Source organism: Apteryx mantelli, chromosome 1 (assembly GCF_036417845.1).
Source record: "Apteryx mantelli isolate bAptMan1 chromosome 1, bAptMan1.hap1, whole genome shotgun sequence".
In the NCBI taxonomy this organism is placed as follows: Eukaryota; Metazoa; Chordata; class Aves; order Apterygiformes; family Apterygidae; genus Apteryx; species Apteryx mantelli.
In genome coordinates, this window is record NC_089978.1 from 210,844,844 (window position 1) to 210,862,476 (window position 17,633).

The 17,633-nt window shown below is 36.1% G+C and overlaps 1 protein-coding gene across 1 annotated transcript in view; it reads right to left on the reverse strand.

Moving 5' to 3' along the window:
- SEMA3C (semaphorin 3C) overlaps window positions 1-17,633 on the reverse strand; it is a 128,755-nt gene that overhangs the window by 52,298 nt on the left and 58,824 nt on the right. Inside the window, exons 3-4 of the mRNA XM_013944048.2 lie at window positions 6,887-7,047; window positions 4,258-4,320 (exon numbers count right to left, since the gene is read on the reverse strand). Coding sequence (XP_013799502.1) covers window positions 4,258-4,320; window positions 6,887-7,047 — 224 coding nt within the window. The remainder of the gene's footprint in view (window positions 1-4,257; window positions 4,321-6,886; window positions 7,048-17,633) is intronic.

Sequence of the window (17,633 nt, forward strand, 5' to 3'; positions counted from 1 at the left end):
TGCAGTTTCTTTCTAAAACACGAAACATGAAACTCTGAACAGCATGTTACATGAGCAAATTTGCAATTAATTGTTGCCTCATCTTGAAGATCAATGGTAACATCTTCAAATAGTCATGAAAATCAAAACATTAATAATGCACCAACAGTTTACTGAGTTTTCTGTGTCCAATATACCCCTTTCTTCTCTTGTTCATGCCTTTTTGACCATGATCAGCTGTTAATACACTTTAGGTTAAAAATACAGATGTCTTCTCTGAATATTTTTCTTACTGAGATCCCAGATCTGCCTTCATATTCAACTATCCAAACCTCCACCAAAGTCAGTAAGAGTTGCATGTTTTTTGTGAACACAGGATTGGAAACTGTGTCATCAGTCATTTTCAGGAAAATCAGTGGAGTTAATCCATGTTGACCAAACAGCAGTTTATTTACATTTAAAGGTATTCACATTTTCAGTTCAGCAAGAGCTGGTACTCTACTATGACACCCGAAAACTGGTGTATGATTGTAAGCTATTCAGTGTTCATAGAAAGAGTCTCTCTACAGCGAACACTGCACATCATCAGTAAAGTGCTAGCTCTTGCTATATCAGCAAAATCCTTTAACCCAGTCAAAATATATTGCTTCTCTAAAGCTGAGGGTTGTTCCTAACCGTTTCCATTTTCTCATATACAGTGGTCTTAGTTTGGCTCAGAAATGGCTTTAGCAATAACTTGCTATTGAAATCAGGCTTTTGTCAGCAGTACTACCAATCCACATTATGGCTGTGGAAAGGGAAAAAGGACAGCTGAAGGTGTATAACTAGCTTATATATGCCAGAGTGCTTTCTTTTCTTGCTGTTCACAGAAAGCTTTTCTGGAACTGTCTTAGATAAAGGATTACATGATGGAAATCTCAAAATGAAAGTCTTCAGGGAGCAGGACAAGATAACAATGGCAAGAAGAACAGTACTGGTTTGTGGCACATGGTATTCTGCTTCAATGACGTGACCTGTACGTTCCAAAGCTTCTGCAGCAAGAGTACAGCGATGGTTAGACGAAGGTCTCTTTTCTTTAAGGGCAGCCTTCTGAGGTAATCATCTGACATGTATTGTGTCTCTTCACTGATGATTTTCAGACACGTAATACAATTTGGCTCAATATCAATGTTCTCCTAAGGCTGGAAGACCATTTGATGATATTCTTTCATCCATTGCCCATCTCCCCCTGAATTCAATGAGCCACTGAATTCCCTTTACGGTTTACTACCTGATAATCTGGGTATTGCACTTTCAATCCACGACCCATCAAAGCAAGACATTTTTACTTTAAAAAATGTTCTGTAGGTCTGCCCTTCAAGAGCACACATACCTCAGTTTACTATTTCCCTTTACTTGTTATTGTATCCATGCTTCCAAATCAGACTGGTTTGAGGTGACATTAAGTGGTTATCTTTAGTACGGCTTTTATTTGTCAAAGTTGGTGGCTATGTCCCAGCTATTCATGTATTACTTGCAGTTGATACCAAAGCCCACACAATAGTAATGTCTGGAGAACTGCCTTTAGACATCTGAAAGGCATATGTCTGTGCGCCAGGCTTTCATCACAGTAAATGGAGAGAAATAGATGTCATCTCAATTTAAGCATCCAAGTTATCTGGTGAAGGTACTATTTGAAGATGACTATTTCTCTTCACTAACTAAAAAGGGAGCTGAGGATGACAAATTCAGATTTAAATGTTTGTCTAAAGTTAGGGTGCACCAAATCTCCTTTGAAAAGAATTGGCTGGTTGTGTAAAGTCCTTCTTTGCTGTCTGATTCAAGTCTGTCTATTCCTCTTTTACCTTACGATTATCATTATTCTCTGATAGGTCAAATATTTTTAAGCATTTACTTTCTTCTTCTTTTTTTTTTTAGATACATGTGACAAATTCTAATTTAGTTGAAACTTAATTCTTCTGAATTAATTCTCTACTTCTGCCATTATTATCAGGAATCAAACTCCCAAGAATGCTATTAAAATTGAACTATAAATTCTAAGTAACAAACAATCATTTAGCTTTGGGTTCTCTTTTTCTCATTGACTTCAGTGAGCTTCCAGTAAGACACATAATTGATTTTAGTGGGAGCAGTGACTACTTTTTAGTACCATACTTATTTGTTTTGTTCTGTTTTGTTTTGTTTTAAATTTGAGCATCTACCACAAATGCTAAAAAACTTCACATAAGCTTCTATTTCTGGAACTTCATCTTTCTTCTACAATGAACTGCAGGGATTAAAAAAAGCAATTAAAGTTTATACAGATGAAAAGCTGGACATAATTTATTACTTTACAGATATATTAGCTATATCCACAATTAACTTCTTGTTGGAAAAAAAGAGGTTCTAGAAATCTGTCTCCAAATGCAATAACTTTTAGATACTTCAATGTGGTTAAAGGCTAGGAAAGTCTCACCACTAAATATCCAAGTTTAAAAGTTCTCTGGAGTGCCCAGCACTCAGTAATGTCTTAGCACTTTTTCCCACGGAGCATTTTTTTTTTATACTGCTTTCTGCTTAAAGTATCATCTGCTTTTTTATATTTTTGCCTTAGAAGAGTGTCATCATGTGTTGGACACATGAGTAAGACTAATGAACTTTTGTATTTCAAAGAAAAGAAAATTTCTTGATCAGTCTATCACCAGTTGCTGATGCAATCCACATCATCACCAACACATGCTATACACTTTATTTTCATATTTAGCGCAACTTAACCAGCCACTATTGCTGCAATAACCAGAACAATGTAAAGATGTCTAGAAACACAGAACATTCAACAAGAAAATATTTGTTTTTCATTGTCACAGCTATCCAGAAAGAAAGCAGGTAAGCTGCCATGCCAACCATAGTATAATTATCCATAAAGACTCATTCTCTTGCACCGGAGCACTATAGTGAACTACTCTGCACGGTTTAACTGAAAAAAATGTATTACACTCCAGTAGGTCAGCCTTCCAGTTTCCCTTACTTTCATCAGCAGTTGCATTAGATTTTGCAAAATAAAATATATTTTTCTTACAAAATGGACACAGTTGCATTATTGCAACATCACAGTGAGTGAATTGCATGCCTTTTTGTAGGTTTAATTACCAATAAGAAATGTATAGCTAATATAAATAGAAACATTAGTCCTGGTCTAGAGGACTGGAGGACATCTAATGTGAGGACTTCTGATCTCCATAGCTTTTGGTTCAAATCAAAATATAAGCAAAATTTGACCAATTTTCAGTAGAAATTTAGTACTGAGAAATTGCATTTTTGCTACCACAGATTCTAATACTTAAATATCACTTGTAAAATGGTCATATCTAAAGAACTAGAAATAAACTAGGATAAAGATTATTAGGCACTGCTGAAATGGTTAACAGTCAAAAGATAACTGAAGGAATAAAAATGTGACTTTCTGCGTTTCTTTACAATTTAACTTTCTTCGGTGAGTAAAATTTATTCATATACAGGCTGTAAGACCAAATCACTTTAGGAAGGTAACCATGTTCATACACAACGCTGCCAAACACACAATGTATTGTACCACTGGGTCTTCTAGATTGCTCATTTCTATATCCATTGTCTATAAAGAGAGCTTTGGGAAATTATCATCTGATGTAGGTGCCTTGGAAGGTGCCTGCATTCAGACGGGACAATAATAGGCTGTAGTGCAAAATGACTCAACATAACCTCTCTGGGGTTTGCATTTCACATGATTCCAGAGACCATCTTTATCTGTTTCTAGGAGACATACTGGTTGCCAGATACTTATTTGGACATTGCTTTACGGAAGTAATAAAAAGAGGTGTTGGGATTTCTCTGCGATGAGCGCTGTGTGCTGTCAGAATGGAGACAGGTACCATCCATCTGTCAAGATCCCATTTGCAGGGATGATCAGACAGCCAGTGCACGTACGGATGCTTAACTGTAGATTATTCAGCATCATCTCCAGAACATACCTTGGATAGTGTTATCTTCTAAATGTACTAGTTACAAGAAAAAAATGTCAGGTAAGGAAGTGAACAATGCATATTTTTTTCCATTTGTCAAAGTCTGAAGGTGCATTCTGTTTACATACCATGATTTTTCATAAATTCACTTTATCGTTTGGCCTGCAGAGTATTTAAAAAAGCAAAACAGACACCTCTTTCATTTCCTTTTGGCTGCATTCAAGGTGCTCTTACTTTATTGCCAAGTATGTAATTTGTGTGTGTGTGTGTGTATGTGATGCGCATGTGTATTATAACTTACTGTAGGATCTTTGCCAGCCATTTTGCACTCCTCAACTTTGTTTGCTGATGCTGGCCAGAAAATCTGTGAGGAAAGAAGTAAATTTTGAGTAACTTATTATTACCTAATTTATTTTTAATAACAAACAGAAATCATTGCACTGCATAATTGGTATCAATAAGTTAGTATTTTGATAGCTTTTACACCTTGATTTTAGGGAAAAAAATGATTTTAATTCATAAATGAAAACAACTTTCTATCCTAGAATTCAATAAGCAAAATAATGGACCAGGTCATTGGCTGATATAAATTCACATAACTTTCTTTAAGTCAGTAAAGAGAGTCTGATTTATGCCATTTGGCCCAAAGATTATTAAACATTTTAGAGATGAGTTAATCAATTTATTTAGTCTTCTTTAGAACTGAACTTGAATAAAAGCTTTTCATGTTCTCATTGCTTGAATATGAGACAGATTTTAATCATCATCATCTTAGATAATGTTCATCTTCTTTTCTTTTAGTGAACTTCTAGAAATTGTTCACACTGGAAACTGCAATATTGCAGGAAAGGTTCTTGTAATAACTTTTAATTTTTAAAAGTAAAGGTTTGGATATCTTATGATAAAACCTGCTTAAAATATTAAGATTTCCAGCTGAATTTAGTAAACCTTGCACTGCAGACAACTTTTCTAAAAGTACCTCAATCTCTGAATGTTTATCTGAACTCTACTCACATTGAAGTTTTTGAGCTTCTTCTATCATTTATTTTGATTTTGGAATACAAAGGACATCCATTAGAAACCACTCCCTAGAAATTTAATAGGTGACATAGCCTGATAACATTTAGCATCAAGATAGCCTTAATAATAACATTAAAAGGTCTTTGTGCATACATATATATACATATATATATACACACATGCACACACATATATGTCTGCACAGAGTTAAAGGTATGTATGCATATGCATATAGGGTCTTTGTAATGGCACAAGATTAGCAAAATGAATCTGTTATAAAAACAAATAACCAAAAGAAAGAACAAGTGGAACTGCAGAGATTAATTCTGAGTCTAATATTGGGTGACCACAGTAGCTATGCAGAAAATTCTGGGCTTTTGCTTTGGGTTGATGTTTTTTATTTTTCTTTTTCTGTGCCTGAATGGATCATTAAAATGCCTTACAGTTTTATACTGCAGAATCCACTTTGTGCAAGAGATGCAAATCCATGTAGCTGAACTCTTCACAGAATTAAAAGCAACATGTTAAAAGAGGGCTGAAATGGATAGTGCGGGAACACAACAGGTTTCCAGGTAAGGTTAGCAGAATCACTGATGAGATGTGAATTAGCAAAAAGGTCAGATAAGCTACTTCAGATCAAAGATGGTGGCTCCATTACAGATGGAGATTACTGTAACGTTAGGAGGAAGGAGGACATGTTCACACCATCACGCAAGAGGCATTTAATTTAAATGCGTAAGTCAGAGAGCTGGTCTCCCTAGACTCCAACCGTAATCAATTCAGGTGGACAGGCATGTCCAGAGGGTGAGTCCAAGCAAAGCCTAATTTAAGTGCTCTTAATCACCCTCCAGTGGGCTCTGTCTCTCTCTGGTGACACATTAAAAGCCCTGCCTCCTAAGCAGGGCATTTAACTTAGCTGCCGCATGCTAGATGTCCCTGCCTCTCAGTACTCCCAAGGCACAGCAGTAAAGCCCACAGATTAAAGGATCAGATGAATTTAGTAAAACAAGGCCTACGCTGCACATTTGAAGGTAGCGTTGTAGCTGTGATAGTCTAAAGACAGGTGAGGCAAGGTCTGTAGAGAGGTGATATCTTAACAGTCAGGCTTCTGGGCACACAAATACTGCTTCAGTTCACCTATTTTAAAACCAGAGAAGCTAGATTTGCATTGAATCTGGAAATAAGACAGAAACCTGTGGAGGTTTTTTAAATACATGATAATTTGATTCCTTTCATATGCAGGCTGCCTGCTATAGAGTGGGGATTTAGGACATAGAGCGTTCTTAGAAAACAGCATCTCAGTAAGTTATAGAAGAAGCCAAAAAAAGGGATGGCAGCAAGAGTGGGGGTCATTCAGCAAGAGATTAGGGTCATAGTGTCTAAAAAAACCCAAACTAGAGATGTCTCAGCTATCCAGCTGAAGGGCAAGGGCTGACACAGACATAACAAAGATTGAAAAACAGTTCAGAGATTAGGCTTCAGAGTAGGAAACAAAAATAAATACACTCAAAGGTTAACATCAGCTCTATCTGGTTATTTTTCCCCTGTGGCCTGAAAAAGAGAGCATTTAGGTATATCTTCTTCTGGCTTACAGGCTTCTTTTCAAAGAGCAAGTCGAGAGGACTGGAAAAATTTCAGCTCCATCAACCCATATGAATTTTGCTTATGAGGCCAAGCCACACTGAACATCACTTTGAAACAAGAAAACAGGTCAAATGCACTGTCTGAGGAGCAGACATGCTAATACTTTGTTCATCTTGTATAACATCTAAAACAAGTACTAACAGTTCAATAAGGTGTGGGCCTGGACTTCTGCTGGCTGCAAACTAATGAAATACACATTTTTTCTCTTAAAAAGAATGGCATGCAGTAAAGAGACTTTGCATTCTCAAAATAAATGCTGAACTTACACTGAGAGGGTCCTGGCTTATATTATTAATATTCAAAGAGAGAATATGATCTTTGCTGCCCACATAGATCCTGTCCTGATCTTCATCCATTAATAATATCCTGTAATCCAGGGGATTGTGGGATATTCTGTAATATTCAGAGGTCTTAGTTTCTTGCAGCTCTGTAATAGTAAAGACCACAAGTTAGTAAAGAGGTTCAGTTGCCTTTCTTGGCTTCATAATTGCATATCATTTTAAATAAAGGACTCTTTGAACACAAGTGCAGCCAATAAGAGAAGAAAATCTCTTATCAGACACTTGGTAATAAGTTAATGGTTGAGTAAAAACAAATTTTCTTCTCCCAGTTTGAATTCATCATTGTTACATGTTAAGTAACTAGACATATCCCGTAAAAATCAGGCATTGTTTTCTTCATTCAGCTAATGAATTCTTACTTTAATGGACATAACTATTTACAGCTTTGGCTTTTAAGGAAGATTATACATTAAATTAATCAATGGATTCAATACATTTTAAAGTTTATGACAGCATTAGACCACAAGATCAATCAAAACTACCTGAGCACAGTTTACTTGTATTTCATAGCAGAAAAGGTCTTGGCTTTTCTGCTTGGCTCACCAAGAATAGATCTCTACAATTTTCCGTCTCTTTTTTTTTTTTCTTTTTTTCTTCATCACTGTACATGGTTTATTTAAAAGAAAAAAAGAAACCGCATTAAAACAAGCCTAAATGGGTCCATTTATTCAGTTGTTTGTTTATGGCATTTGGACCAGTCTATCGAACTGTAGCTTAACTTTTTTTTTCCACATAAAACTTTCTTCAATGAAGTGAAGTGAAAAACATCCTTTGATCTCAGTAGTGCAGGATCAGGCCTGTTACTGGAATAGCACAAGCATTTGCAATGTAAGTATTAGGTGCTGCCCTTGAGAAAGATCAGCCTTCCTGTCTTTGCTTGGCCAATATGTTTTGGCCTCCACTCAGATTATTTTTCTCCTTAGTAATAACAGAAAGGATATTTCTCAACAGTTGAGAATGGAAAAACAAAACTTTAATCATCAATTTTTCCTTATGCAAATATTTAACATATAATTATGTTTTCTTACCTCCTGAGCATTATAATTGGATTTTGTTTCCTGTGACTTTAAAAGGGTGGCAAGTACACAGTACATGTGAAATGAAACCCTCCTATAATCTCTATTCATAAATCTAGGGATGCAGTCCGCAGCCCTTTTGTAAAGTTGGGTACCTGGGACAATGTGGCTTGTCACTGTTGCTAAAGCCTGTTTTTTGCTAAAAACTAAGTTTTTGCTCATTAACCCTATATAAAAGATAAATGTTTAATCCAAAATTTGTTATCTAAGACTTTCAGATGACTAGATTTATGTGGGCTAAGGATATATTTTTTGGAAAAAAAAACAAACAAACCCTCTCCAAACAAAAATGTTTCTAGATTTTTGTTTCGTTAACAAGAAAAAAAGAAATTTTGTGCAGAAAGCATGCACTTTCTGTAGAACATGTATGTAGCTGGAAGCATAATTTTATCTTTGAAAATTACTTGGAGAACAATTTTTGATCAGCTGTAGACTACATACAGCCAAAGGCTGCAGTCTTGGGACTTTTGTCTACTACAGATCTATTGATTGAAAGAACACTTAACAGAATATGATTTGCATTGAAAATTTGGTATATAACTCCACTTAATTTTTATCACGATTGTCAAATAGTTTTGTAGAAAGATGAAAAATATCTTCAGTTAAATCATGTTTTCATTCACATAGACATCTGACAGCTTTCAGTAGCTAAGTGTTGATCACATGAATGTATTTTAATATTAAAAAAATCAACAAATAATATTTCTATTTCATGTCTTTCAACAAAGGATAAACATACAATCAAGATTTAATGTTTGTGCTTAAAAGTGTAATTTGGAGCAGTACTCATTAAAATATATGAAAATTGCCCACATCATAGGTAATTTTTACAGTTGTTTTTATGTCTTTGAAGAATCAATTGTTTTACTTTATTTTAAAAATCCTCTCTGTAAGTTTTGAGGCTGGGATTTGCAGAGGCATCTGGGAGACTCAACAGCATAGTGCCGTTAAAATTCAGTCCCTTTGATATCTCTGAAATTCTCAGATTGACCTTTCATAACAGGCCTGAGATTCTTGCTCTCATCCCTTTTCCTGGTGGCCTTTTGAATATTACTGTAAGATTTGGCAGCTACAAGGTGAAACTGAACCTTCTCATAACTGTGAATTTGATATAGCAGAAAAGCACAGATAGACCACGGTGGGGGCAGCAGTTTCCCAGATAACGTTGCATAAATGTGGGCATATTGAATTCACTGTAATGCCCCTCGGTAGAGCTTCAGTGATTTCAGAATAAACAATAACACTGTGATTGACATCTTAATAAATGATCAAGATTGCAATAATTGTTTTAAAGGGAGAGACATAAATAGCAATAGATATTCGATTTTCGTGATTCTCATTTCCGGAAATCAACTGGATGGAGTTTTAATCCTTTGCAATGGCATTATCCTTTGTAAGGCACCTGAAGGGAAATCTGCCTGAGCGAAGCTGCTGCCTAGAAGACTACTTTATGCATGCCACTGGCCTATGGAAACTCAAAGCCATTCATAAGAAGGAAGGAAAGCCCTAGACTGCAGTAGAATACTGCCCTAAAAGATACAATCTCCGATTTGTTACTTTCATTTCCTTCAGTGCTGAAACGTACAGTTTATTAGTCTCTTAGGGGTACTAGAGCAAGTTGGGAGGGAATTTATAGTTGATCAAATTTTCTTTCCATTAACAAACTTTATCACACAACCACCTAGGAAAATTAGATTTTTTAAAGATTTACTGTTCTGGATGCTATTACTTGGACACAGCAGTGGGTGGAGAGACATCATAAAGTCTTCCACATTCCCTTTTATCTCCTAAAGCTTTTGTAAAAAATTATCTAAACATTTAGTGACCTTCAGAGCAAATTTTATTCCGTGCTTTGGGAATTCAACCAGACATTCTCAAAGCGGTAAACCCTGTATGGAGAATGATGTCGCAGACAGTTAAGCCACTTAACATTCTATGAATATTAATATTTTTGTTTGCCAATCAAAGTAAAGATTGTAATGTATTCCATATGTAAATAACTCATCCTTAATGATATATGAATAACCTTTGTTCGCCCTTTTTTTATAGGTCAGTGAATTTAGTTTTGGCTTTCCTCAGGTGATAAAATTGATACCAATTTGATTCCTAACGTTAGAAATCTGATCTTAAAGGACAGGTTATTTAGCTGTCTTCCCTTTTAACAAAAAAACACAAGCTTCAAAGAACTCTCTCCACAGAACTATTATTATTTTTCAACTACACATTTTGGGAGATTCCAATGACTGGGAGTTCTCTGTGTACATAGTGTACAGCTTACTGACAATTAGACAGTTAAGCACTTACTCTTTAATTATCCTTCTAATCCACCACATAAAAGTCAATACATGTATTATAGAAAAAATGTTATGCTTTCACAAGAGAAAGAAAACAAAATATTTGTGTAGTATCTCTATTGTTAACGTCAAGAAAGCCTTTCTATTGATAACACTCGAATCCTGCTGTGGTGGAACAAAACAAATTAAATACATCAGACTGGAAATCAAGGAATATGGAGATCTCTCCCACTAACAAACATGGCCTGTTATACCTAACTGTCCAATCTGCACATACATATACGAGCTAGATCCATTTATCAGGTAGCAAGCTGAATGTCTTATTTCATCACTCAACACCATCCTTTCATCACCCTTTAATTTACATTAACTGATGTCATAATGCTGAAAACATAGCCTGACTCTCCTAATGTAAGGGATAAAATAACCCCTAATATGTAAGATAAGATCCTAATTTAAGAGACTTCCACAGTATAAAACTTATACAAATATGGGTGCTTGATACATATGGTAGAGAAATTAATACAAATTTTAGCAAGACCTCCCCAAAGTATGATTATCCCTACTCACAGAGCTCTGTAAGAACTTATTACTGAAAACTTCAATACAAGAAATAAATATCTCTGCATTGCACAGTTTGGTAAGATATAGCCCAGGTGTGCAAACGTCCGCAGCCCAAGTTCAAAGCACTGAGTTTACCCACAGACAGGTGAAATGTGGAAGAGAGCAGACCTCTCTACACCATACCACCCTTGGGTTTCTAGCCTGGAAGGGCTTCTTTGAGTCTAGGATGCTCTGTCAAACTTTTAATTTAGACTTCTCTGTGGTTAAGTACAAGAGATAATATGTTTTCCTCCTCTTTCCTGCTGGCATAGGGACAGTCTCAGAAGGTTTGTTTATGGGGAAGCTCAGAGCAGAAGTGGAGCTTTGCTGTATGTGTCTCTGAAAAAAAGAAGGGGATAGAGCCTAGCATTACCATTTCACATGCAGAACCACAGTGAAGGGGAGAAACTGAGCTTTCTGGAAAAATGGGCTACATTTCATGGGGAACCTCTGCTGCCCAGACTGGCATGGGTTTTACCTAGCCTTAGAGATTTGGAAGTCAGCAGAACAATGCTATTTTCTTTTATTTCTTCATGAGGTATAGGGTCCACAAGCAACAGACCTTGTGTACAGCTAGCAGTAGGCTTCACAACATTAGCCCCTAGTTAATGAGACCCTAAGACTCTCTTAAGCCTAATTAAACCCTTAGTTTGTGCCAACAAATATGCTAGTGCATGCCAAATGTAAAACTGCAGTGCGATATCTCACCTTCCAGGAACTGGAATAAAACCAATTTTCTCTCTCTTTCTTTATTTTTTTTCCCTAGAAATAACCATTTAAGTAGAATAATGTTTTTGATTATAGTATCCAAATGAAATAGCAACATTTTATTCATGGTTCACTCCTGAACAGGTGAAAAAATCATATTCATATACATATAGAAAGAGAGTGTATATCATGTTGCTAGCATTAAATGATTATGTATTTTTAAAATGTGAGTGAAATCCAAAGTATTTGCAAAAATACAAACAAAAAATTATAAAGATGTTTCAGCTAGAAGAAAAGCTCTGCTTTATTTTATTCTAAAATATTTTGTTCATTTCTGCTTTGTATTGACTAACTAATCTTTTTTGTACCCCATTAGCAGGAATGACTGGAAATGATCTAGTTAAAAAAATCATATTTCATGAAAATCTAATTATTTTAACTATTTTTTGGCCTTATTCCTGAATTTTTAATGTAAAGATAGAGAGGAAATAAATGTATTATTTTTACAGTTCACATGGCATCTGTGGAGAAGTACGTTATTTATAATATTGCTTTTCATCCATGAGAATATACATTGTGACTGTTTGTTTAATTCCATGTTTGCTAAAGAGAACAAGGAATGTCAGAATATTTTCTTTCAAAAACTTCAGAACAAGTCACCTTGCACTGTCAACATTCCTTTTCTTTAAAGAAATACTTACTGATTTCTTCTACTTATAGGAGTGAGATAGGAGAGTTGTTGAAGCATTCTGCCACTGGTCATGCAATATTCAAACTGAAAACCAGCCCTCGGCCAGCTCTCAAGTGAGGCTGATTATAAATGGATACGTAGTAGTTGGCCGAAGAGCCAATATCAGCCAGATGTGCTACCAGTCAATCCCTTGTGCGCCTTAACCACACAGGGCCAACAAAGCTCAGGTGGACCTTTGACCTATTCTTTATCTTTTCATCTCTTCTCATGCCTGAAAAGTCTTTACATATATTTTTTTAATGCTGTTAGAATGAAATGAGGCTTTTTGCTCAAGGAAGTAATAGATTTGCAAGAACTGGAAATTACAGATGAGCACACTTGCTAGCTTCTGATTCCTTCTGAAAGGATCTTAATTACATCTTTAGTAAAAAAAAAGAGTGGGTGAGAGGGGAGAAAATAGATTTACAAGTGCTCGTAAAATCACAGGCTAACTAATTAACAAGATCACTTATTGGATAGGGAGGAAGAGAGTTCATACAGTACAGGCTGAAACAGGAGCTCTCTTTGCCTCCAGCTAAAATGCATAATTTGCTTGAAGGAAACTTAGCTGCTGTATTTGGAATGAAGGTAAATAACATGGAAATGTCAATGATATCTAAATGTGATCTGGTTTCACCATACAGCTTGAATATTTGTTGATATATTTGCTAAAGGAGTTGAAAATGGAATTTAAACAGTATTGGATTAAGACAGTGAAGTCTTTTATATTAGAAATAATAGTACAAAGGTGAAGTCTTCAGAGAATCAGAACCCAGAAGTAGCTCTAATGTGTTTGAGAACAATCAGTCACCTTGGGCAGCTCAACGTTCACATTAGGAGCAATAAAACACTCAGTTGCTCTTTGTGAAGGGGGCCATGTGCTGATAGGAAAAGACATACCAGTTAATAGTTGACCTTAAGCAAAGCATTGACATATGTCAGTAGATGAGTCCTTTTTAAAACTTACAATATACATAAAAGTTCTAAAATCCTGGTAACTTGTAGATTAAAAAAAATAAAAAATGGAGTATTAACTGCCTTTTGAGTTTGGGGCTCTTAAAAAGTAGTACTGAAAGGGGAATCACTCATGACAGGGTGAAGTTTCATTGTGATTTTCGTAATACTGCTTCAAAAACCATCAGGAAATTTTTCACCTTTGATTTGCTGCTTTGAAGAATGAGGGGCAGATACACTGAGATGCGGGCAGCTGCCAATTTTGCATAGCAGGAATGTGCTTTCTAAGCAAAGGCAAATACATGATGAGAGAAAGTCACTTGCTTGTGTGTGTGGCAACATATAATGGAGTGGCTCTGTGGCACATTCATCAGTCCAAGACATCCCATAAGGTTAAGTGTATTTTTATTGCAGCTTTACATTATGAAGAATGGGAACTATTACAAGGCTGAAAAAAATTTTGATTTGCAGAGATATTGTCATGGTGAAATCATACCACATTCCACAGTAGAAGCCCTACTCTGAAACAAAGAGGAAAAATAAGCCAACTTTTTCCAAGCTGCAACTGCATAGTTATTCCAAGTCTTGCCAAATATTCCAGTACTGAGATGCCTTCACTGAGAATTATGCAAGACCACCCACACCCTCCTGTTAGGCAGTCTCACTAGGCTGTAGACACTTCTAGGCATAATTTTCAGATTATTCCAGCACTTATCTCGCTGTAAACCTGGAATAACCTCTCTGAAGTCTGTATAGGTATTCCAATCAAAAAGTTGAAAAAGAAAAGTGGGATTCTATTTTTTTTTAGTAAAAAAAGTGGTGTGCAGTTATAATCTTATTGGTCATCAACTTTATCCCTTAATATCATCTTAATTTGTATTCTTTCAGAAGCAAACGTCACAAATACTGACTCCATACTAAACTTTCTGGAAGAAGATATCTAGTTATTCAATTACCTTGCCCTTTTGCTGCCCATTAATCTGTCTAGGCTTAATTATCATCTTAGGTCCCCAAATCAAAGAGGTAACTTTGGCAAGCATGGAGAGCTGTAAAGACAGGCTAATTGGGTTAAGACTACTGCAGCTAAATTAGCCACTTCAGATGAAAGCCATCCACCTCAATGCCTAGTGTATGAAGTTAACTCTGCACCGTGCAAGCTGCTCTCAAAGAGTTTTAAGCTGTAAACATCAGAGTTTGCACACAGTAATACAGAATTTAACAGAATTTACCCTTTTGTTTCTTTTCAAAAGAGACCAAGAGGGTCTTTGCCACATTTTCTAAGGTGGTACAAGCCAAAGTGGTCTCACCCACTAGCATGTGTGCACACAGTAGCTTTTCAATTGGTGCTCAAGTTGTTTTTGTTTTCCAGATGCAGGAGTGAGAAGCTTTCGGTTGCCATGTATGACATTATTTTTGAGAGGAAGAAAGGGGGCAAGAAAAAAAAAGCCACACCCATGGAGAAGTCAGATACATTCCACATTATTCCACTTCTGGGAACATTATATCTTTCCATTTTTCATTATAATATTTCATTATATCTGTTCATTTTCTCCATGTGGAGCAACAGTCACTTCATAAGAGGAACAGCTGTGCTTCTTCCTGTGAAGCTCATTCACATACAGAAGTGTTCCAAATAGCCATCAAACAGACTTTGGTGGAATTGAGCCCTGTTTGCAGATACCAAAACTCTTTGATCTAAATTTAAAGAGAGACATGAGAAATGAAATAAAGAGGATAACTGTAACTATCTCCTCAAAGAATGAATTAAAACTGAAGCTGGTGCTATTCTCCAACTCAGAACTGGTGACAACGAGAGACTCACATGAGTTGTTCTCCCACTTCATTGATCCACATCCCTTTTACTATGAGCAGTTAAACCTCTGGGAGGAGAATGAGGTCTGAGTGCACTTCTCATTAGTTTTGTATCTCATTCAGGTTGTTATTGTTGTGATAAAAGTAAACTTCTTTAGGCTTAGGTTTGTATACCTATTTATTCACAACAAAGTGATATGGCAGCTGATGGCAGCTGGGATATTTTTTAATATTGGGGAGGGAGGGAAAGTAGAAGTAAGGTTCAGTAGAAGGTAAGAACTTTTGCTGCTAAACTTGTCTTTGAAAACATCATTGTGTTTTTACCTTCTTGTTCCGGTGTAAGAGCGTACTGTGCAGGTTTCCTCAAGGAATCTGTATATAGTGAAGATATCATTTGTCCTTTGCAAAACTGATGGGGGCAGCTATTCCTAACACATGCAGTTTTGAGGTGTTAATACATTTTCATTGACAGACCCATACTGTGCCTCTGAATTGGAATGGAGGATTGTCAAATGTTCCAAAATATTCAACCTATTAAATAATGAAAGTATCATAGTACCATGTTAACTTCTTTTTTTGACCTGGAAAGTTCTCCACCTTTCTCCACTTCTCCTTTTCTCTCTGAACATGTTGTCACTAAGCTGCAGAACTACTTTGGCTGCCAGACCTAACAAAAAGTCATTGAGAAAACACAGCTCAAACCCTGAAATATTTCATTATGGTTTCTGTAATAAAGTAAGAACCCACTTCACTGCAGTAAGACGAAGAGCTCTTTTCATTATATTCTTTTCTCTTTCAGATAGCAAACTCCCTAGAGATTCAGCCAATGTCCGTATGTCGAGGATTGGCATTACTGCCCATGCTGCAGTAATCCTTTCCTTTATTGATGTTACCAACTTTAGCTGCATTTTTAGCCCCTTGGCTATGTCACTTTATCCACAGATCTGCTTAAAACACATTGGTCTTTTCTTCAGCAGTCATTTTTCACCCCTATTCTGTATAAAAAAGGGAAACTTAGTATATGCAATGTTGGTAACTGTTTCATTATCATCATCATTTTAATCAAATTAGGATTAGCTACCAGGAAAACATCAGACATACAGAGACCAAACTAAATCCCAAGTGCTTATATTGTATTCTTTCTTCAGTAAAATAATGTAAAGTTTACTCAGCCATGAGCTGAGGAAGATTTGGAGGGCAGTACTTCATATTCAAAAGAATTTCATTAATAAATTCTTTTCAATGGACTGGTAAATTAAAGGGGGATATTTCTAGACATGGACAGTTCTGAGCACAGAGGGATGCTTGGAAAAGGAGCCAAACTGTCTATAGCAAAGCTAAGGAAACAGCTATGTAGGATGGTGGCTATCACATAGAACTACATAAAAGCCTATTTTTGTATGTTTCTATTTTGTGTGTTTTCTTGTTTCCCGTCAGTATGTCAGTCAATGTGTAGCGCTAGTGTCTATATATCAGATACTCTTCTCTATATACCAAGTTTAGAAAGTTACCAAGCTCTGTTTTACATCTGGGAAGAAGAAAAAGAAAAGACAACAAAGCAGACAGAGGTCAACAAATGACATCGCCCTTCAATGAACCGCTAGTGCCAGAGGTGTCAATGTGTTGGAGATAAGAATTTTAACAAGAGGAACTGCCTTGATTCACTGTTCTTTCACAATTATAATTACACAAACCCTCCCTAGATATTTCTATTTCTAGAACAGAAATATTAGAATAGGAGAATATTTCTCCACAATATTCTTCATTCCCTTTCCTGTACTTCTACATTGTTCCATACTGTTAAATTATCCCTTGTAATCTAATTTGTTCTGTTTGGTCCCATTTGATTTTGCATCCAAAAGAAGGCCACCCAGTCTTTGCTATTGGAAGGAAACAAACTGCTTTCTGTTTGTGGGTGTTTGAGATACCTCCTGAAGCCAAAGAAAGCTTGGTTTGTGAGAAGAGCAAAAGTCAAGCCCATCCTTAAATATTTTCCTGTTTGTTTTTGTTTTTTTCTTTGAAATATATTTTTCTGGTATATTCAAATGCATCCACTCCCATCTTAGGAATAGCCCATGTGGTTACACTGACATCAGACTGCACATTAAGATTCTTCTTCTTTTTTTTTTTTTTAATGGCTGTTATATCACAACTTGCTTAACAGACACAGGGTCATGTCTTCTCGTGTTTCCCAGTGGACTTCAAAGGCTGGAAGCAACTGAAAGTTAATTTTATCATCAGTGTGCACTGTTTCTGTTGCTGAACCCCCTATGGTAAATTAATTCAGACCTAGGCTTTTTCTTAGTGTCAATTTCAAGAACAAAATACATCCAAACTTATGTATATTGAATATTATTAAGCTTACTTTATCTATGTATGGATTTGGAAGCTGGTGGTAGGTCTGTCACTGTTAGTGTCTTTTATTAGATATGGCTGTCCCTATTACTGACTGATTTGCAGTAGAAAGAGTGCTGCACCCAGACTCTTAAGGGAGA